The sequence below is a fragment of the Macrotis lagotis genome, chromosome X (genome assembly GCF_037893015.1).
Source record: "Macrotis lagotis isolate mMagLag1 chromosome X, bilby.v1.9.chrom.fasta, whole genome shotgun sequence".
Taxonomy (NCBI): Eukaryota; Metazoa; Chordata; class Mammalia; order Peramelemorphia; family Peramelidae; genus Macrotis; species Macrotis lagotis.
The window spans coordinates 271,348,826-271,372,827 of NC_133666.1; the positions used below are offsets into that span (position 1 = coordinate 271,348,826).

Genomic DNA, 24,002 nt, shown 5'->3' on the forward strand with positions numbered 1-24,002 from the left:
GACTGAGAGGTTGTTACCAGGTCACAAGCCAGTAAAAGTCAGGTAGGATTTGAGTCCACCTTCTTGACTCTAGACATGTACCTGCACTATTCATTATGCCATTAGAGGCTTCATAAATCATAAACTGCTGTGAGTTATTATAGTTAATTAGGAAACTTCCTAATTAACAGTGAACTCGAGAATTTGGTAACACTCAGAGTTAATTGGAGGACTGTTTAAAACCAAGTTACACATTATGGTCCACTTTTAACACATGTGATTCAATATAAACTTAGCTCTTCAATGTAGAGAATTTATATTCTCAAGCCTGTTTTTATTCCACAAAATAACAAAATATAAGCTCTGATGTTTATGCTGGTTATGATTATTTTCCTAATTTTCCTATGTTACCTTGTAAAAATTAAGTCTATCCCATACCATGTTGTCCTATCTTGCCTAAATTTTTGAAACCAAAAATCTATCACAATATCCCCTATCATAATTAAGTAGTCTCCAAGAATTTATTAATCTCCTACTATGTGTAAGACATTGTGGATAGGGGACTAGACCTCTGATTTCACTAGTACAGGAATTGTCTATGAAATAACTCCCTTTAGCAAGGTAGTCCAACACCTTCTCTGAAATTTACAATTTTATTGAGCAGAGAAAATTAGTATTTTGCTCTGATATACAATATGTATCAGGGGTGATATTTGAATCCAGATAATGTTGCTTCTGAGGCTAATGTGTATGTGTGTGTATTACATTAGTAATACAAAGATAAAAGGAAAACAGTCCCCAGTTTTTATATTTTATCTGTTTGTTAAAATTATTTTCACCTTGAGGAAAGGTCTCTGGTCCAATAGCAGCTAAAAATTTCACTTACTCACCAGAGTTGAACCACTTGTCCAAAGGCACCAATGGATATGTCAGTGATTGAATCTCCATTTAGATCTTTATAGCCATCTAAAGCTCTTCCAAAGTACTGGAGCTGATTACTAAAGGCAGGATCTGACCCCAAGATTTTCTGGAAATGAAGATATTTGATATTAGAAGATAATATCTATTAAATGTTTTGCAAACCTTAAAGCATTATATAAATGCTAGTTATTATTTATTTTCATTCTGTGAAAACCAGCTGCTATTGTTATTGAAGAGAGCTTCCATTCCACCCATCTTTTGATAGAGAAGTAATGAACTGAATATTCATAATAAAACATATATTTTTTGGACAGTAACAACATGAGCATTTGTTTTGCTTGATTATTCATTTTTATTGTAAGGTTTGAGTTTTGCTTTATATTTTTCACATAGGAAATGAGTATGTGTGGGAAGGCAAGGGAGGTAAGGAAGGAGAGAGAGAGAGAGAGAGAGAGAGAGAGAGAGAGAGAGAGAGAGAGAGAGAGGGAGAGAAGAATGAAAGAAAAAGAAAAGAAGAAAGGGAAGGAAGGAAGATCTGAAATGAGGGGAGAGGAAGAAGGGGAAGGAATAAGGGAAGGAAAAAGAAAGGATAGAAGAAGAAAGGAAACAACTAGCTTTCCACTAAAGAATCAATATGTATCTTAACATAAATTTATAAAATTTAAAAATATACAAGTTTCTTCATGACAAGGTCTACCTGGGAGTATTTGGTTCGGATGGTTTCCTGATATCCATTATAAATGTAAACTGCTCCAGCGTTCTCATTTTCAAGGGGTGAGCCCACTATGACATCATTAAAACCATCCAAATTAATGTCTGATAGAGATGCAATTGCTGAGCCAAATCGGGCATTTTCCAAACCTAGAGGGCCTTCAAGGAATCGATGTTGATTCAAAATTCCCTTTTGGAAAGAGAAGAGAGTTAGTTGGTTAAAATAAATCTTGCTTGCCATGTATTATTAACAATCTATTAGTAATGATCTCCAAAGCTAGTTCCAATACATAAAATTTTAAACATCATTAAAACTTTGGTGGCAAAAATATACTTTAAGTATCAGAATTTTCCACAAATATACAACTTATATATTGTTCACAACTCATATGTTCACAAATAAAATTTTTGTGTTCTTTATTTTAGCCTATTAGATAGTTTAAGAATATTTCCCAGGTACTAGGAAGTTCTTTTAAAAACATCAAGATAAGGGATACCTTTTCCCACAAATTTCACATTATGCATCTTCCACAAGATACAGATTCTTTGGCAGCTTCTCAGGTATTGAGTCAATAGGCAATAGGAATTTGCATTCACTTTCATTCTTTGAACCATGCTTGTTGTTTTTGGTTGTTTTCAGTCATATTTGAACCCCCCCCCCCCCATTTCTTAGCAAAGATACTAAAGTAATTTGCCATTTCTGTTTACAGATAAAGAAACTGAGGCAAATGGGATAAGAAATTTGGTTAAGGGTCAATGTGCTCATTAAGTATTTTTTTATTTTTTTTTTTGCTCATTAAGTATTGAAGAAAGATTTGAACTTTAAGAAGATGAGTCTTGAATCTAAGCCCCAATTTTCTTTTCCTGTGCCACCTAGCTACCCACTGAACTATCTTATTTTTCAATAAATCTTAAATACAGTTAGGTGCTCTGACTTATAGAACTGGGAAATAGCAACTTAGATTAAGGTATTGACCATGTGAATTAATTTTTTTCCTCTTTAATAGTCCAGAGAACATATCTGAAAATTACATCCATCTTTCCAGTATAATTTCATTTTGGATTACAGAATAACTCTGTCCAAAATCTCCTACAAAGCAAAAATCTTAAGATTTTACAGATTCTTTCCTTTTAGGACTGCTTGGGGATTTTGAAGAATTTGTTATGCTACAGGAGTGTTCAAAAAATTCCATTGGGAAAAATTATGCTTCAGAATCCTGAAAATAAGATCCCTAGTCGCCCCCTCCCCTTCTACTATCAATTCAGGGAATTTAAATTTGAAATGTTTCTGACTTTAAGAGTCACAGAGACTTGTCACCGTCTCATCTCAGATACATATCTGGCTATGTCAAAATGGTCAAGGTTACTTAAGCTCTCAGTGCTTTGTTAACTACAAATCTGGAAGCTGCAGAAGTGATGACCTGAATTGTTAGGGAGAGTGTCTTTATCTGGAAATTTCCTATTTCAATGAAACCACAGGGGTAGCTCTTATCCCCATTCCTGACCTATTGCACTAAACTAATAAACTACATAATTAGAGTTTATGAAGAACCTACTAGGTGAAGTAAAGGATAGCACTCTGGCTCTGGAGTCAGGAAGACCTGAGATCAAATGTAATTTCATACATTTACTAGTTTTGTGACTCTGGTCAAGTCACTTAAACCTGTTAGCTGCGGTATCCTCATCTGTAAATTTAGCTGAAGAAGGAAATGGTAAACCACTACAATATCTTTGTCAAGAAAACTCCAAATTGGTTCCAGATTTACCACTCCAGTATATCTGATGCTCTAAGGTCCCTTTCAATTAAATTCCTTTGAGTTCAAGAAGCTAGTTTAATGTTTTGAGATTTTTTTCTTATTTGCTTTTTTTCTCACATTTTTACTTTGGGCATCTGGAGCAAAACAAGTGTCCCTATTGCTTATGGAGAATCTCTTCCTCTGGTAGCATAAAATAAAAGAATATTTATCTTTAAAAAAACAAACAAAAAACTCTAAATAGGGTTACAAGATGTGATGAAATGACTGAACAACAAAGAGTAGGTGAAGGAAAAAAATGTCTTTTTATGCCCTCAATTCAATGTTATATCCATAGGGTTCCAGGACAATCTTTCTTTGTCTGGAATTAAAGTTTCAAAGTCTACACATTTCAAACTCAGGTAAATTAATTAAACACCTGCTATGTGCAAGGTACTGTACTAGTTACTAGGGATACAGAGACTAAATTGAAAGTATCACTATTTAAGTTCAAGGATCTTATATTCTCCTGGAGTATATGATACATGTCTATAAGGACTAGATCTTATTCAATCAAATCAATTACCCAACCCACTTAAGGTAAAGATAATGTGTTGCTTCCTGACACCTTTGTCAGGAAATTATGATTAATAAATCAGAAGTGTGAACCAGATGAAAACATGACCCAGGCACCTCTATTGAATTCATCAATCAAAAGCATTACAATTCTATGTATTAGTGTCTGCTCAAATTGATTGTGGAACTTAATCATGCCTTATATGGTTTGTATGAAAAAAAAGTTATTAGTTTTAAATCCAGTGTTTTAATGAGTAAACATTATGAGAGAACAGTTCCAGTCAACTTGCCAAAAAGGAATCACTTGGGGAGGGGAAGGGGAAAAAAGCATTGTCCATGGCCTTCTCCTTCCTCTGCCTCAACTACAGGAAGACTGAACTTCAGAGAGGCAGAGGATTTAGGATTTCCCTGTAGCCTCTCAATCCTTCTGGAAAACCAGCACAGCTCATAAATGAATCCAGGATCAACTAAACATACCAAATAAAGGCAGCTTAAAGGCCTGTAGAAAAGCTCCACTGTACCTAAGGGAATATCTTGAGGAATCTGGATAAAAGGACTTTGAGACTTATTGAGTTACTGTTTGCCATCTCTCTAAACTTGAGGTCAGTTTTCCCTGGACTTGTATGTTCTGGGAGTGTCACAGACTCTTGGGGGGGGGTATGTTTTGTTCTAAGTCTTCTTATGGTGTACTAAATAAATACACTTCTGTGTTATTTAGTCATTTTCTTGACTCCCTTTTGGGTTTTCTTGACAAAGATACTGAGCAAAACCTTCAAGGAAGTTAAAGATTCTAAGAGATGGAGTTAGAGAGGGACCACATTCCAAATGTGATGAGACAGATAAGTGACAACAGAGGTGAGCAACAGAGTAGCTCACTGGAGGATCCACTGGCAGGCCAGGGCATCTGTAGAGTAGATTTTTGAAAAGGGATACTTGATAAGTATAAATTTTATGTTGGATTCAGGTTGTGGAGCCTAGTGCTTTAAATATCTGAGGATTTAGATTTTATCCTAAAGGCAAATAGAATGAACTCTTGTGAAGATCTGTTGAAATCTTTAAGAATTTAAAACAAATTGAACATGTTAATTTAGACCTTAAAAAGGCAAACCACAGCACAGATTTTGGCTTATGAATATAATGGAATAATATTTCATCATGAGAAATGAAGATTATAAGAAGCATAGTAAAAATAAAGATGGGAACATTAATATGAACTAATAAGAGTTAAGTAAGCAAAACCAGAATGTACATGATGGCTATAATCATATTTGTGAAAGCAACACCAAAAGCTAGCTGACCTGAGATTAATTAAAATGGGAATTCTGGGTCCCAGATTTCCTTATCTCCTCTTAGTAGAGAAGTAAGGGACTCCAGGCAAAAAAATTTAGTTAACTGTAAATCTTTGTAAAGAGAGATTTCAAGGGGGTTGAAGAAATATAAGGAGAAATAAATGTGGTGTAAAAAAAGGCATCAATATAGAAAAGCATAAAGTTGCCAATATCTGTCAATTAGATTGCATCATCTTTAAAAGCAGGCCTGGCTTTTATTTTATCTTTGTAAACTTGAGTATATAGCACTTTCTTTTTTTTTAAATGCTCCAAACCTGTGATTTCCTTAGTGTGTGCATTTGTAGGGGTCAGGGAAGAGGTATAAGGCTAGGGAGGAGGGCAAGCAGAATAGAGGGTACTTCCCCTAAGGAAATTTCTCCAAATGCAGACCAGCATTTTCTCTGTGGTTTACAATCCTAAAGAACTTCCTTAGGCACCGAGAATTTAAGAAACATTACCTAATGGTCACACAGGTGGTATATGTCAGAAGTAGGGCTTGTACCTAGCTCTCCCTGGTTCCAAGACTAGCCTTTTATTCACCATACCTTTCTGCTTTTCATAAAATAGGCAGTTATTTGTTGAATTAAACTTCCCAGAGAAGGGAATATCTTATGAAAGACATTGTCTTATTTTGTGACAAGATTGAAAAATGATTCAAGACTAGAAAAAGATTAAAACCCCAAACTTTTTTTAAAGTTTGACTAGTGTTGAGATTAATTCTCTCTCTCTCTCTCTCTCTCTCTCTCTCTCTCTCTCTCTCTCTCTCTCTCTCTCTCTCATATGTGTTTGGGTCTATGTGTCTATGACTCTGTCTGCCTCTGACAGTCTCTGTCTCTGTCTCTGTCTCTGTCTCTCTTCCTCCCCCATCCATGGGAATTAATTCATTTTGGACCTCTACTCAAATATCATGATACTTTATCCTCTGACATGTTTGCAAACAAGAATATAGACTTTTTGGCATTGCATTTTACTTCCTGAAATTCTGGTATTTTTGTAAAAATTCCAAGTAGGTTCAATATATCTCTCTGCATCTCACCTACTATACTATTTCATGTGTATAGAGTCCCTAGAGTTGTTTAAATAATTTCAGTGCATTTATGGACACCTGTTAATTTTTAACCAACTACTTAGGTTGGTTAAAAGCAGGTTAAAAGTAGGTTAAAAGCAGCTATTTTTCCCATTTTAGGAGTCTATAATTCAATAAAATTGACATGGATTCACAAAAAATTACATAGATTTCATATTCTCTTTCTACACCTCCCTTTCCCTTTTATATCCAATTAATTTTCTAGATCATCAGTGAACTTTTCTCCTTAATTTTTATGTTCTTCTTTCACTGTACTTAATACCCATCCACTGCTTTAGTGCATCTAAGATTATCACATGCATGCATTCACTGAATTCAGGGTCAGAATATATAATACCCATGGTTTTCAGAGATCTAGTTACTACACACTACAAAATTTTATGTGGAAGGACTGAAAGTCCTTAGAGCTGGACATATAACTAACTCTTACACCAAGAAATGGAATTTCCTGAAAAACTAATGTAAAATACATCTGGGTTAATATAAAAATTTCCAAAGTGCCTGATGCAACTATTCTTCACTGTAAAATGATGATATTAGGAAAGTAAGAAGAATTAAGGAAAAACAAATCACAGACTACTACTGCTGCTGCTGTAACACTTACAGACAAGTATATCCCCTTTTAGGGGAGTGACACTAAGTTAGGCACAAAACTAAGTTTTGTGAGTTTTAAAAATATATGTTATCAAGTAAATAAAACATAAGCAAAGCAATTACTATTTACTAGCAGATTTTTCCCAGGACAGATGCATTTTCTTTGAATGTGGCTGTATGGAGTCAAATCTCATTATTTTTTTTTATTACTTTACCTTTGTGATAGTGAACAGGTAAACCTTTCCTTCCTCTTTCTTAAGGTCATTCATGAACATCGGTGCACCTACCAAAAGCACATCTGTAACAGCATCTCTATTTATGTCCACTGAACATACCACACTGCCAAAATAGGAGCCAATCTAGAATGAAACACATCAATATTAAGATTCTCACCTTCATACTTTATTCATCTATGGATGGAATGAGATGTATTTTCATCCTGATATTTATAGTACTATATAGCTACTAAGAAGCATCAGAGTGGTAGAAAGGTGAAACCTTGTATAACATTTTTTCTATTGTATCCAAATTTTCTTAACTAGAAGAATGAATGCTTGCACTTGAATTACTCTCAATACAGAAAAGTAGACTATTTTAGGATAGATTTTAACAAAACCACTATTCTTAAAAAAAGACATATACTTTGCAAAAAAATGCTTTCATCACTTCCCTCTCCTCATTTTAACTTCTGAAATATAATGTTGTAAAGTGGTTTGAAAACTGTCCTTGCAGTCAGGATGAGCTGGTTTCCACCTCAAACATTCCCCACCAAGTTGCTTAACCTCTCTGGGTCTTAGTTTTCTAATCTGGAAACAAGGAGGTTGGAATCAGCTACCCATCTGGCAACCAAGAATATGCCTTTGATAGTGTGCCAGCTGCTGTCACATGACTCCTATGTAAACATGAGTCTTATATCATCAATTAAAATGTTTGGGACTTACCTGATCCCCTCTGTGAGATTGAATTATTGTGGCATTACCATCATCATTGACACTAAACACCACTACTTGGCCAGTATAATTTGCCCGGGGAGCACCAGCAACAAAATGGACACTGTTACCAGTAGAAATAACTGCAACAGAATATCCTATGAAAGAAAAAGACATAGGGCAAATATTCAGTAAATGCAACAATAAATGAGGGTATGAACTGAGATTCTTTCTAGTTCTAAATATAAGATCCTATGATTAATTTTGTATATGTTTTATTGTTTTATTTATATGAATATTATTTAATAAGATTAACAGTATAATAATAATATGCATGTCAATCTGATTTTGTTAACTGTATTTATTTTTTTTTTGTATAGATGTTGTTTTATCCATTAGACTATATCAGGGAAGTGACCATATCATTTTTGTACCTCTAGCAGATAGCACAGTATCAAGGATATAGTAACCACAATGTGGTTGCAGAGTAAATAGTATGGGTCCTGGAGTCAGGTAGACCTATGTTCATATCCAGCTTCAGATATTAAGCTGCTTTTTGACCCTGGTTAGTCAAGACACTGAACCCAAGTCTGCTTCAGTTTCCTCATCTGTCAAATAGGGATAAAGATACCGTCTACCTCCCAGATAAAATGCAATAATAATTGTGAAGCACTTATCAAATATTATATAAATTCTAGTTAACTAGAAGTAGTAAGTAGATATGTTTGTTGACTGCAGATTGTTTTAATCCGATAATGCGCCTTGGGAAAATGACAAAGCAAACCATTAGACATCAAGTCTTTCTCCATCATTTAAATTTATCACAACTGAACATATGTTTAATTTTAGCACATGGTTCCCAGGTGTCTTGACTTTATGGTAGATAGAAAAAAATGCAGTTCATTTATTGTCGAACTGGAAGAATTTCTCAGTGAAGATTGCATCTTTGCCTAACAAACCAGAATTCCAGGTCTAGGCAATATTGAACTGATTTCAATCTGCAGCATACTATCTATCCCCTAGGTTGTTATTCTCTCATCTCTACAAAAATTGTATATCTCTTGAAGAAAACTTGTTTCTTTCCTGATAAACTTCAATCTCTCATGTTATTTGCACTAGTTGTAAAATATGTTCCTCCCTTCCCTGAATCTACACTTATTGGCTTGCTATGTATCCCTAGATAAGGTCATTGTTTGCATAATAAAAGTATTACCATCGGCACACAGGAAGTTTTAAAACAAAACTAACAAGTAATGACTTCTGTATGAAACTGGCTTAACCTGAGGCAAAAGGGCCTGAGGTCAGACCAAATAAACTTAAAAAGAATCCCCCCCCTCAAAAAAAAAAACTATAAGACAATAGTGAAGTTTGCCAAGGCAAGGATGGGAAGGAGTAGTATAAAAATATTGGAATTTTTGCATTCATATGCCTAGAATGGTACCTATTCCTGACCTGTGCCAGGAAATAGTATTGAAATTAAGAAACTCTATTAGAAACTACCTGGCATCTACTGGAGACTGCCATAGTTTCACTGAAATAAACATGATAGAATTTCCTCCTTAACTTGAATTCCTACATGATCAAAAATTTATGATTTTACAATAAAGATACTTAGAATTGTATCAGTGTCTGAGAGAAAAGTAAATCTACTATGACCTCCATGTACCATGTGAGATGTCAAAGAAAGAAGAGATGAATAAATATCAGAGATCAAAAAGAAAAACATTTGTAATTACACTTTGAATGGCCATTTCAAAAAAGAAAAAAAAAGGAGGAACCAGGAAACTGAATGGTAAAGAGGAAAATGGTAAAGTAGAAAAAAACCCCACTGTTTCCTGAATCAGAGACCCTGGGTTCAAATTCTCCTTTTGGCACATACCACATGTGGACAAAATCCTATATCTGTTTCTTTATATAATGAGGCAGTTCAACTAGATGACCCCTGAAGTATATCAGCCCCTCCTCTACCTCCCCAGTTCTTGGTCCATAAGCCTATGAAATGACTCTTCAAATACATATTTTTAAGGAAAACAAAAAAAAGAGAAAATAAATTCTTATAGGCAAAAAAGATTTTGTTGAGACCAGACAGCTCATCTGTATAGTAAGCATATTTGAAGCATTCAAAATCATGATTAAATTTCTTAAGGGCAATTTGTGCCATTGTTAGGAAAAGAATAAATTCTAGGCAAGGATTTATTCACAATGAATATTTACAATAAGAAGAAATACATCAATAATTTTTTTAAAAAGCTAACTGTCTCATTATAATAATCCAAAAGGATACAAACAAATGGACTAAACGAAACTTCATCTTAATAAAGAGTCTTGGGGAGCTAAATTCTTGTCAGATGACAATCAAGAAAAGTTAACACCTAGGGTTTGGGCACCTATGTGCCAATGATAAAACTTTTCATTATGGGAGATGTACTCCCTCATTTGATCATAAGTATATCTATCTTAGGTAGTGGAATGCTGCCAGGAAAGTCTGCCGGAATTTTTCTGGATTCTCAATACCAAGAACATACTCACTGGGTAGACTGGTTAGAAAGATGGCACTGACTAGGTATATTTTAGCACTTACCTTAGAAGCTTCTGACTGAGACCACAGAAAAAACAGGTCACAGATGGGCATAAAATAAACACATTAAAAGAGAGGAATGGGACCTTCCACTCAGGTCCTCTAATATGAATGCCCATAGGGGCAAAAAGTCTGAGAACTTCATGTTAGTTTATGAACACTACCCATTCTAATCATTGCCAAAAATGATTTCTTCCATCCTAGGAGGCAACAAACAGCCATATACATGTGACCTTAATGTTCCAGCAGCTCCTGAAAGTTTGGGGGGGTCCCATGACAAAATTTCAGGGTAGCTAGTGGTACAATGGCTAGAGCACTGGGCCTAGAGTCACAAAGAACTGAGTTCAAATATGGCCTCAAACACCAGCTATGTGACTCTGGCTAAATCACTTAAGCCTGTTTGTCTCGGTTTTCTCATCATAAAATGAGGTAGAAAAAGAAAGAGCAAACCACTCCAACATCTCTGCCATGAATACTCCAAAATGGGCCTACTGAAAACAATTGAACAAGATAATATCCATCATCTCATAATAAGGCACTTTGTGAAAGTCTAGAAAACCTAGTTAAAATAGTTTTTCATACAGATTGCTTGTGTTGAACCAGGAGTTATATGATGTTTAAATGAATGCACTTTGTAAACTTTAAAGCTTTATATAGATGTTCATTATCATTGTTATTATTATTACTATTATTAGCTGTTAGTCACTAGTTAAAGTTAACATTTTCTTAAAAATAGATAATGAACAAAAAATAAATTATATTCTGATTTATAGTGACTTTCTGAGGTGTAAATACACAATGGAAACTGAATAATCTGATCTCAAGTCAGTTAGAGCAGACTATCTAGTACGCTCCTTTATGTGATCTGAGTAAAGTAATTTAACTCCCTTGATATACTAAGCATATGTTCTAAGATTTAAATTGCCAAAGAGTTGGCAATTTGCAGTTGTGAAGGGAGTTTACTTATGAGGCTTAATAAAGAACTAACAGCCTTCCTACCAATATACCTCATTTTCTCAAATTGTTTATAATCTAATATATAAAGCCAACTGTTAGATATCCTCAAAGATATCTATAGATAAATACAGTGACTCAAAGGAAAGTTGACATATCATTGGAGACTCATAATGTTGGATAATAAGTTTATTTAGAAAAAAAATTCATGGAGGAGCAAGTCAAAATGGTGGAACAACTGGCAAGAAGATTAGTCAAGTAAAGAATAACAAAAAATTTCATGAAACTTGGATTTTTCTGGAACCAAATAACACTATATCTTACCTAAATATGAACTGTGATTTCTATCCTGCAGAACTTTTTCAAAGGCTTGTCTAGGGAAGTCAGAATATCCATGGGGTGACTGCTGGACAACTGTTCCACTCCAGGCATAAGCCCCAACTGCTCCCAATGTCAGAACATCCTTTAAATGATTTTGAATGAAAAACAATACTAAAGTTCACATATAAAACACAAGTTAGGTGAATTGTTAAGTTAAACTATGTCTGAATTCAATAGAAAATATTTAATGTAAAAACATCCCACAAAAAATCATGGTTACATAGTCAGTGGACACCCTTTGTAGCTTTCTATTAAAAAACAAGCTTAAACATTCTTGTTAAAGGCAGACACATTATCCAAAACTTATAATATGTAAGAACAAGTTTTAGGGAACAGTCAGACCTATTATATAAGTAAATTCACAATAATGAGCTATTTCCTAATAGGACACTCCACTCTCTCCATTCACCAAGGATTTGTTTCAACATTCCCTGGGAAAATAGAATTCTGTAAATATAGAATTCCCTTGAATAAGTGAAAGGCTAGATGGTAAATCTTATATCTTCACATACTCAAAAAAAAGCATGTTGTGAGACAACTTCACAAAATAAAGCATAGTTGTCAAAGAGGTCAGAGGTATGATGGACTTATTATCTCACCTATCTCCTAAGTGGATTACTTTCTTAATTGTATTTGACCTAAATATCACAACAAACCTCTCTTTCCCAGAAGACTTTTATTATATAAAGCCATCCAAGACACCTTCAGCTGTGATACTCTACTTATTAAATATAGGAATAAAATGCTATGGGTCATGAGGAGAGGATTTAGGTTATCCACATACACTCTCCATAATCATTAATGGGGAAAAGATTTATGTACTATATTTTTAAAGCTTTAGAATCTCCATTTTTTAACCTTAAAACACACATTTAGGTAAACTGTTTAATATATATTTATAATTATGTTATTAAATTATATTATATTCCAATTATTATATTATACTCAAATCATATGATAGGGATAGGAAATTCCAATAACTTGAAGGAATATGTTCTAAAGTGCTCAAGATGTTTTCACATATAAAACCATATTTTTTCCACAAAAAACTCTTGTAATGGGGGAGGGGAAGAACCACTGTCATATTCCACATTTAACATGTGGTAACAGAGTATCTGATTAAAAAGACTACAATGGGATCCCTACTCCAAAACCTCCTTCACTGAGGCTTGGTGCAGCCATTATCAGAATGATAAATTTGACTATCAACTTTTATTTATCTTTTTTGACTATAAATTTTTAACCAAATAGCAAACAAACCATAAATATTAGATGATAGTGATCTTTAAATATACTCACATTTTTAGGAGAGTAATCTGCACTGAAGCCCACTTGTGACATTTCCATTTGAAAGTTATCACCTCCTTGAACAGTGCCTGAGAAATTAATTTTAAAAAATAAATTATATTATTAATCTGAAATATAATTTAAAATGGGGGGAGGAAGGAGGGCAAACCAATAATTTTATCAGGGTAAAGAGCTTAAGATGTGAAAATTCCTTCCACAAGTGCAGATTAGTAAACCAATCTGTTGCCTAGACCACTAAGATAATAAGCAAATTGCCCATGATCGCACAACAAATTTGTGTTAGAGGCAGTATTTGATCCCAGGTCTTCCTGACTCCAAGATCTGAATCTTCCCTCTTCATTAAACTATATTAACTTGCTAAAGTTTTATATGCACCAAAACCATGAGAAATTTCTAGATTTTTAATCAAGAAGATAACTGAAATCTCCTATCAAAATAGAAGGGAAAAAAAAGATCTTTGAATTCCAATTTTTTTTTAAGATTCATGAATATTGACAACATTGCAAGGTTAAAACTTCATTAAGATTTTCTGAGTCACCCTTTATATGGGGTTGGGCAGTTAGTATCTTTATTAGCAACTCTACAAACTTCTGCGAGGTTTTTAGGGTCAAACATTAGAAACTGAGATTCAAATTCATGCCAATCTTTTTTTTACATTTTTTGATGCTATACATTGATCAAAATTGAATGTGTTGAGAGAGAAATCATATTCTTGAGAAGAAAATAAAATATTAGAGAAGGCAAAATTATGTAGTACATAAAATACTAAAAGAAAATTGAAGGTAATAGATGTTGGTCTTTGTTTAAACTCCACAATTCTTTCTCTGGATACAGATGGTATTCTCCATTGCAGGTATTCTAAAATTGTCCCTAATTATTGCACTAATGAAATGAGCAAGCCCATTAGGGTTGATCATCACCCCCATGTTGCTGTTAGGGTGTACAATGTTTTTCTGGTTCTGCTCATTTCACTCAGCGCCATTTCATGCAGATCTTTCCAGGCTTCTCTGAATTCCCTTCCCTCTTGGTTTCTAATAGAATGATAATGTTCCATAATGTACATATATCACAGTTTGTTCAGCCATTCCCCAAATGATGGACATTCACTCGATTTTCAATTTTTGCTACCAAACAGAGCTTCTATGAATATTTTTATACAAGTGATGTTTTTTACCCTTTTCCATGATCTCTTCAGGGTTTAAACCTAGTTGTGGTATTTTTCGATCAAAGGGTATGAATATTTTTATTGCCCTTTGGGCACAATTCCAGATTGCTCTCAGAAAGGTTGGATGAGTTTACAGCTCAACCAACAATGTATCAGGGTCCCAGATTTCCCACATCCCTTCCAACATTGAACATTGTCCTTTCTGATCATATTGGTCAATCTGATAGATGTGAGATGGTACCTCAGAGCTGTTTTAGTTTGCATTTCTCTAATCAGTAATGATTTAAAGTAATTTTTCATATGACTATGGATAGCTTTGATTTCTTCATTTGTAAATTGCCTTTGCAAATTTATGCCAATCTTACCAATTCAAAATTACCTCAGTACTACCTACTAGGTGTCATCAGCATCAGTGCTGGTCTTTCCGGCATTATGATCAATTCTGGGCTCAGTTTGCTATCAATCGACAAGACTTTGAAATAAGATCTAAATTCTGATAAACTTAACAGGCTTACTATCTACCTGCACCTTATAATTCAGTCAAGTCATCCTTCATCCACTTAATTTTCCCTTTGTGGACTACTGGTCAACTCTAATAAGTTGTTTTCAGTCTTGTCGAGGAAACTGTGTAGTTTTCTGGTACTTGATACAATCAGCATAACTTCTGAAGACAGGAACATATGAAGGAATTCACTGCCTTTTAAGTAATTTTTTTTCTAAATTATACTTTTCTCTAAAACTTTTTTTTTCTATTCAGGACTCTTTCTGAGAGAAATGAACATCTTTGGAGAATGTATTTCTCCCCATTTTATGCCTCACTCAGAGAATCACTGCAATACTAAGGAGTCTTCTATGATGTTAACATATACATGGGAGACAGCTGGTAAGGGGAGAGCCTTAAACAATGCACTATGCTCTATCAAGTCAAATGCTTTTTTTTATATTCAATGAACACAAAAATAGCAGAATCTTATATTGTTTAACATCTTTTAGGCAACTATGTGGTGGTAAGATGCAGTCTGCTATAAGAAATGGAATGTGAAAATCTTGTTCTCTTCTCATGCTTTCATTAAATATACCCTTGCCTAATGAGTAGATCAATCTCGAAAGATTTAAGAGAGATGCGAAGGTGGCCTTTGAAATCTGTCATATAGAAAAGCGTTTTATCTAAAATATGTCAAACTCCAAAATATAATGTATTGTTTAGAATAGGCAGTAATTTATACATTATGAATATAATCAATTCTTGGTCATGATAGTATGGAATATAGATAGTAGGAACAATGCCACAGAAATCCCACTAATGTAAATAATCCTAAAATCATTTCTATGTATCTTTGAAATTTATCTTGTGATTGCAATCTTCATCATCTCAGAAGACTTAACATAACACCAGTTTGAGATAATGGAAAAGCAACTCAAAAATGTTCTGGGAGACAGAAGGAAGGATCTTTTTTTTACAGAAAGCTAAGTGGCCTAGTGGTTAAATTGGTAAACTGGGATTCATGTCATGTATGACACTGGGCAAGTGAGTTTTTTTACATTTTAAGCAGGAATAATAACAGCAGCTACCTCACAAGATTTGGATTTTGAGGGTTTTCTTTTGGGGGGAACCTAGGATTAGGTGAAATATTATGAATAAAGTGCTTTGTGCAATACAAGTATTCACTATTATTATTTTCATTGATGCTCTAGTATTTAGAATTTGGCAGTGAGGTGGCTGAGTGGATAGAGGGCTAGGCTTGGAGTCAGGAAGACTTGAGTTCAAATCTGGTCTCAGATACTTACTAGCTGTGTGAACCCAGGCAAGTTACTTAACCCTGTTTGTCTCAGTTTTCTCATCTGTGAAATGAGTTGGAGAAGAAAAATGGGAAAAATTCCAGTATTTTTTCCCCAAATGGGCAGAAGTTGGGCATGGCTGTGTAAACTAAACTAAATAGTCTAGAATTTGCTGTAGATAAATATGAAATTAAGATCTAATTGTAGGGAATTATATAAATTTCATTTTCCTCAGGTGTCCTTTCTAGGGGCCTCAAAGATAAGCATTGAAAAAAAATTAGTACCATACTCTAATTATGAATGATTTGAATTTCTTCATTGTTTTTAACCATGAAATCACATGGATAAGATTTTGGAATCATTGCCATACCTTCAATGCTGAAAATACGTTCTCCCAATGTCCCAGCCTTTTCCAAAAGTGCATCTTCATCAGAAACATTAAAAAAATATCTCTCTGTGGGAGTACTAGCAATTGCTTGGATTTCTTTTATTAAATTTTTGGTGTCCAGTGCATTTCTATTTAAGTATCCAAGGACCTAGATAAGTGTTTGAGGGAAAAACAAAAAATTATGATCTCTGAATTCCAACTTTCCTCTGTGAACATCCAGATCAATCTGTGAAATTTGTTGACATTCATCAAAAGACAAGTGAATCAAACCACATCTTTAGCTCCTCACCACCTTCTGCCCCCCCCCCCACAGTAATGAAATTTAGAAAAGAGCAGAGTTATTATCAAGGAACTTTGGCAGATGAATGATCCACTCTGGTTTTACCATCTGTACTTTCCAATGCTAAGTAAAAGAGCTCTTGACTCTCAAACTACAGAATGAATAGAGCAGTTTTATGTTTATTAAGTATCCATGGCTGCTTCTCTACTTGAAAGGCTTAAAACACTTTACACACATTAGTTCTCAAAAGGGAATAGTAAGTGAAGGGCAAGAATTATTACACCCACTTTGCAAATTTGGAAAACAAGGCAAAGAAAAGATCATTTATTTGTAACCAATCATAAACCAAATAAATGGATGCTTTTAAACTACGTAAAGTCTCATGGTCCTTTACCAAAATGGACATTAAGATATTCAAAGCACTTAGATAATTACCAAAAATGAAAACATAAGGCAAAACTAGGGTAAAAATGATGAACCATATAATGCTGAATGAATTGAAACAATTAGACTTAACCGAATATATCCATCTTCCATATCCACAAGCACATAAACAAGCATACAGTCAATATTGTCCTCTCCCCTTTTCCCTTACTTCAGATTCTTCCAAAGTAGTTTATAAGCAATATAAATACATGGTACTCCATCTCCATACTCCATCTCTATGCCTTTGAAACAGCTCTCTCCCATGGCTATAAGGTACTCTCTTCTTGTCTTTCTGCTTCATAGAATCCTATTTACCTTAAGGACTCAACTAAACCACTACTTCCTAAAAAATGCCTTTTGTTCTGTGATCCCTAAAGCTATTAGTATTCTATATACTTAACCTTTGTATTTAACTACTTTACAATTACAGGACAGTTAGGTGGTGCAGGGGATAGAGTGTTGGACATGGAGTCAGGAAGACTGTGAGGTCAAATTTGGTTTCTGACATTTACTGTGACCCTTTGCAAGCCTCTTAACTGTTTGCCTCATGTTTTTCATCTGTAAAATGAGATAGAGAAGGAAATGGCAAACTACTTCAGTAATTTTGCCAAGAAAATCCCAAACTGGGTCATGAAGAGTTGGACACTACTGAAAAATGACAACACTTGAACTGAACACCTTCATTTTACAATTATTTTGTGTTATTTATTGACTGACAGATTGAATATCCAGATGGTTTCCTGGTACACATATCTGACTTAAACACGATTAGTTTATATCCATTTCCAGTTGTTACAAGCCTCACCAAGCCCTTCCTTGTTGAAGCCTTTTTACTCATCCAGTATAGTGTGGGCATCTGTGCTCATGCCCTCACTAAAACTCTGTTATTTTACAGTAAAATAACAAAGGAGGCCCAAATGCATAGTACTATATGAACAATATTAAAAGATATTGCTGAATCAAGGACTGAATAGCACTTTGGGCATAATTCCAAATTACTCTCCAGAATGGCTGGATCAGTTCACAATTAAGGAACTTTTTTTAAGGAAGATTGTGAAGATCTAATCCTATACATTGATAGTGGAAAAAACACCAATAAGTAAGAGGACTATGGAGGTTTTACTATTTATTGAATACTACTAAAATTGAAAGACTTTTGAATGACAATATATTCTGTGAACAAGCATGTTGAAATTCTAAAAATAATTAAGAATCCATTATAATGTTCAGTAATTCTGCAAAATTAAAGGAGAACCACAGAATTTCAGAGTTGCAGAGGACATTTTTAAAAGTTACTTACTGCTATGCCAAATCTAAGTATGCTGTCATCATTGCATTGATCAATAACTTTTTTCAACATTGAGCCATCATGAGATTCACCATCTGTCACAACCACCATAACTTTGGTGGCACTAGGTCGTCCACCAGAGGCTTCAGAATAAGCAAATTCTCTGGAACCATCAAAACATGAAAAAAGTTAGGCAAAAAGAGTTCCAATATGTGACTCTCTACATATTACTGGATTCTTATCAAACAAGACTCTTGAAACATGATAACTTTTTCTTTCCAAGATCATTATTATGTATGCTTATGTTTTCTGTTAGTATATATGTAGAAAAAATTTTTAAAATTAGGTTATTTAATAAATTATTACTTTTCCTGTTGAAAAAAAGAAACTTAGTCTAGGAGTCAGGAAATCTGGGTTCAGACCTGCCTTTGACATCAGTTGTTTGACAATGAGCAAATTACTTAAAATTCTCTGAGCTTCAGTTTTCATTGCTATTAAATGAATGTAACACTTGCACTACCTACCTCAAGGAGATGTTGCAAAGCTTTTTGTGAACTTTAAAGTGTTATGTAAATGTGGATTACTATAATTAAACTACTAATTAATTGAAATGCTAATATTTTTGTAATCATAAAAATCTTTTACAAATGACGATAAGTTAATTTATAATCATTTAATAAGTTAAATATATTTTCATACAAGATTTTTTAGAATTAGAAATATTTATTTTACACTCAATACGTAATTAAAAGCAACATACATTAAAGATTTTCTGAAATTTAATCTTACTCATTGATGAGAAAAATAATGCTTCTGATTACAAATATCTGATAAGGGATGCCCTTGATAAATGCATCTTGAAACAGTTAAAGATTCAATAGACCAGGATGCCATAGGAATATGAGATGTTCTCATCTTATGCAGATCTCTTTTTATGACTGTTTCTAAATTAATTAGAAGGATGAAGAAAAAAGATTTCTTTGGATCTTAGATAAAGCACTTGTCACCAAAATAAAATGGATAAAAACCAGTTTAATAAAATTATTTCAACATTTGATATGATTTTCCTTCTTTAATATAAAACTACTTTAACATGGGGATAGGGCATCCTGGTGGGAAGAAATTCAGTCATAAAGATAGGTAAGAATCAATAACTATTTTGACCCTGGATAAATATGACATACCAATGATGAGAGACAATAGTTAGAACAAAGTTATGAAAGGTCTATAAAAGTGTTCCTACTATTACAGTATTCATTATGCTACAAAGAAAAAACTTCACTATGATTTTTAAACTCAAGACAATAATACTTACAGATACATAGCCACAATTTAATAAGGGAAGTCATTGAAGTAAAAATATTCCTATTAGGGAAATTTGCTTCACAGAATACTTTTCTGTTAACACATTCTCTTAAATAAGTGATATTGGTCTGACTGCTTAAGACTATTTAAGAAGGCATTAAAGAATATGGCAAATATGTGAAAAGAATTAATTAATTTCCTATTAATGGAAATAACTTTCTGTGAACACATTTTAGATAAACCTCTAAGCTTTCTAACCTCAGTGCTGATATAGAGTATCTGTGATATGCATTGCATGCTATTTTCAATTGGATTCCAATTCTCTTCTACAACTTTTTTTATAAACTTTAAATTTCATCCATACAGTTCAAAAATGAATCCTCTTTTGAGCAATTATAACATTTATTTTTTAAAAGAAATAATGATTGTCTAGTCACTTGTTTCTGGAAATGATCTCTGTTAACAGTATGATAGCAACTTGTCACACTCTGGGGCATTTCCTGCTATTCCACTGGAGCAGGGGTCATATAAGCAAACCAGGAAGGGGCAATTATCAGTGATAATAGAAAACAATGAGTATGGTGAAGATGGCACCTGGAAACTCAAGGCTTCCTCCTGGCAGGACTGGGTGGGCACAGATTGATGCCCAAAGAAATCTGAGCAGCAGGTGGTCAGAACCCTCAATCAATCAGACCTCAGTCCATGAGCTATAGATGCTAGATATCATTAGGCCCATGTTGTTTGTTTGTTTATTTGTTTGGCAAGAGCTTGTGGGACATATTTTGTCTCTAGCAAAGGAGACTAAGAGGTTTCTAGGCAGGTAAGATGGAAAAACTAACAAATTTCAAAATCAAAGAAATCAAAAGAGGAGAAAGGTGGGGGGATAGGAGTGGAAAGAGGCATTTATTAATTACCTCTCTATTATCTCATTTAATTCTTGCAACAAGCCTAATATCATTATTATCTCCATTTTGTAGTTGAGGAAACTGAGGCAGACAGAAGTTAAGTGAATTGTTCAGGATCACAGATGGAAAAGACCTAAGACTAATTTTATTTTTATTTATTTATTTTTTGCAAGGCAATGGGATTAAGTGACGTGCTCAAGGTCACATGGATAGGTAATTATTATGTGTCTGAGGTTGAATTTGAACTCAGGTCCTCCTGACTCCAGAGCTGGTGCTGTATCCACTGTGCCACCTAGCTGCCCCCCAAGACCAAATTTAAATTCGGGTTTTCCTGAATGCATGACTAGTATTATATCACCAATACTGCTATATTTGGAATATCTTAAGTCTCATTTTCAATACTTACTAGCTCTATGACTGTGTCCAAATAATTTTCTCATTCTAAACTTTAGTTTCTTCATCTATAAAATGAGGATACTTAGACAAATAAAAGCTATCTTAGAGATACTGTGAAAAATATTACAAATCTATGTTATTTTTTTCAAGGTGAGAATTATCAACAATATTGATTGCCTCAAAGTGATCAAGAAGGATGAGTTTAAAAAGACCTCTGTATTTGGCAATTGGGAGGTTACAAGTGACATGCAAGAATGTAGTTTCTTACAGAACATAGCTCTGTACCCCAAAAAGATTTTTTTCAGCAGCTAAGGAATGACTAGGTTCTGGAGAAATGAGATAAATCAATGGGGACAACTTTTCCCCCAGAAATTTCCCCAAGTAGAAAGAAGTTGAATAAACCTTGAAAGAGTTTTGAAATGCAGACAATAAAAGTCCATAGGATAGAGAAGCAAAAGAAGATAAGAATATAATAGCCTAGAAGAAGGGGGGGTTGAATAGGAAGAAGAAAAAAAGCAGATTTTCTCACATGGCTAAAGAGCATTACCAATGGAAGTAGAAAAGTTTAAGGTTGTCAGAGAATGAAATTTCTTAGGTTCAAAGTATTGGAGATGGATGGTCAAGATCATGGAATCTATCATTTTGAGGTATTGGAAGGGTTTTGCATATAGGTACTAATGAAAACATGCAATTTATACATACTTGAATTCTAATGCCCTTGGCAACAAACAATAATAATGATAATCCCAAGAGTATAAATTAACAGATCAAAATTGGTCAAAATAAAAACCTTAAGTTGACAGTGAAATCATAGCAGTCCCCATGTTAAGTTACCTCTTTGTATCTACCAGACAGTGCCTATCTTATTTTTAATCAGATTATGGAATCATCTAATTATGTTAGCTTTTTCCCCCATAGCCCTTTCATAGTCCTTTCAATTTTAATAAGCCTCTTGAGTAGAACTTTTTAAAAAAAATCATTAAATCATCTAAATATATCCAAAAAACTAGTTTGCCATACTGTGGGTTTTTCTCTGCATATCTACTTGGATGATTTACTTTAATCAATTAAAGGTAAAATGTCAGTATGCTTATATTGTAATTTTACTCTATTATTTTTCCATTTTTTCAATTCTTTTGCTCTTTTGTCTTGCCTAAGAATTAGCATTTGAGTACCAATTAATCAAATCAATCAACAAATATTTATAAATGTCCCAGGCACTCCACTAATTCTAATATCCCCCAAAATGTGCTGAATAGGGATATAAAAAGAGCCAAAAGGAAGTACTTACTTTCAAGAGGTTTACAATTTAATGGGGGAGTCAACATGCAAACAAATATATACAAGCAAGCTGCAGACAGAATAAATAGGAAAGCACTGGAATTAAGAGAGGTTAGGGAAGGCTTCCTGTAGGAGGTGGGACTTTAACTGGGACTTTAGGAAAATCAAGAAGACTAGGAATTAGAGTAGAGTATTACAGGTATGGGGGGGTCAGCCAGAGAAAATGCCTGCAGCTGAGAGATGGAGTGTATTGTTTATGGAACAGTCAGGAGTCTAGTGCCAGTGGGTGGAAGAGTATGTAGAAGGAAATTAGGTGTAGGAAGACTAGAAAGATGGAAAAGGATTAGCTTATGAAGAACTTTGAATGCCAAAAAGAGCATTGTATATTTGCTCCTGGAGGTAATAGAGAAGTTCATTGAGTGTATGAGGGATGCAGTGTGGAATGTTGGACTAGTTTTAGGAAAATTACTTTAGAGGCTGAATTTAAGATATATTGGAGTGGGGAGAGACTTGAAGCGGGCAGACTCACCAGCTGACCATTACAATCCTCAAGGCATGAGGACCTGTACTAGTGGGATGACAGTTTTATGAGGAGAGAAGGAGACATCTTTCAGAGATAATGTAAAGGTGAAATCAGCAGACATTGCCAACGGCTTGGATATGGGGTGGGGAAGGTATGAGAGATAGTGAGGAATCTAGGATGATGCCTACCTGGCAAACTGAATTGCTTTGAAAGTATTAGTGAGATCTCCACCACGTTGGGTTGTTTGGGATGTTGCTTTCACCATTTCTTCTTTTGTTTTAAAAGTACTCATGTTGAATATAACTCGTGGATAATTTCCATATTGAATTAACCCCACCTTGAAAAAAAATAGCATATTAAAAGAAGAGAAAAATGGAAGGCTTTTGTATTCAATGGCACTCTAGGGATAGAGTCTGTGTTTTAACTGGCATAGGAATCTTTCAAATAGGGAAACTCCTTCCATATTGCAGGTCATCACATTCTCAGCAACTTATGGTCCTAGATAGTTGCCTAGAACATTTAAAGATGAATTAGGGGGCAGCTAGATGGCACAGTGCATAGAACACTGGCCTTGGAGTCAGAAGTGCCTGAGTTCAAATCCAGCCTCAGACACTTAATAATTACCTAGCTGTGTGACCTTGGGCAAAGTCACTTTAACCCCATTGTCTTGCAAAAATCAAAAAAGATGAATCCACTAACCTAGGATCACCCAGATAGTATATATCAGGCTAGAATGTAAACTCTGGTCTTCTTTGTTTCAAAGTCACAACTCTATCTATTATATCATAATACCTCTCTAAAATATTAATTATTCTATTATTAACCTGATTTTAACAAAGGTTTCTCTCAGAGTCTCTAAGTTCACTGAAGTACTATTTGGAATAATTTGCTATATATAATGGAATAGATATAATGTAGAATAAAAAAGATTTATAATATTATTGGAAACATGGAAAGTTGCCTCCAAAAGATAGAGGCCCTTCCAGTATGGAAAGAAGAAATCTGAGTGGATATATTGCACACACATATGTGTGTATATACATATAGACAGATGATAGATAGATAGATAGATAGATAGATGATACAGATATACACACACACACACATATATATATATATATATATATATATATATATATATATAGTGCTATAGAGAACAGTTTATAAAACATCATAAGACTCAGGTA

General features: G+C 34.1%; 1 protein-coding gene across 2 annotated transcripts in view; it reads right to left on the bottom strand.

Annotated features, from left to right (window-relative positions):
• Nucleotides 1-24,002, bottom strand: part of ITGA2 (integrin subunit alpha 2) — a 124,219-nt gene that overhangs the window by 48,315 nt on the left and 51,902 nt on the right. For both annotated transcript variants that reach the window (XM_074206032.1, XM_074206033.1), the window contains 9 exons: nt 23,004-23,152; nt 18,418-18,568; nt 16,394-16,559; nt 13,071-13,147; nt 11,715-11,853; nt 7,871-8,016; nt 7,145-7,288; nt 1,598-1,801; nt 870-1,006 (listed from right to left, as the gene is read on the bottom strand). In XM_074206032.1, coding sequence (XP_074062133.1) covers nt 870-1,006; nt 1,598-1,801; nt 7,145-7,288; nt 7,871-8,016; nt 11,715-11,853; nt 13,071-13,147; nt 16,394-16,559; nt 18,418-18,568; nt 23,004-23,152 — 1,313 coding nt within the window. The remainder of the gene's footprint in view (nt 1-869; nt 1,007-1,597; nt 1,802-7,144; nt 7,289-7,870; nt 8,017-11,714; nt 11,854-13,070; nt 13,148-16,393; nt 16,560-18,417; nt 18,569-23,003; nt 23,153-24,002) is intronic.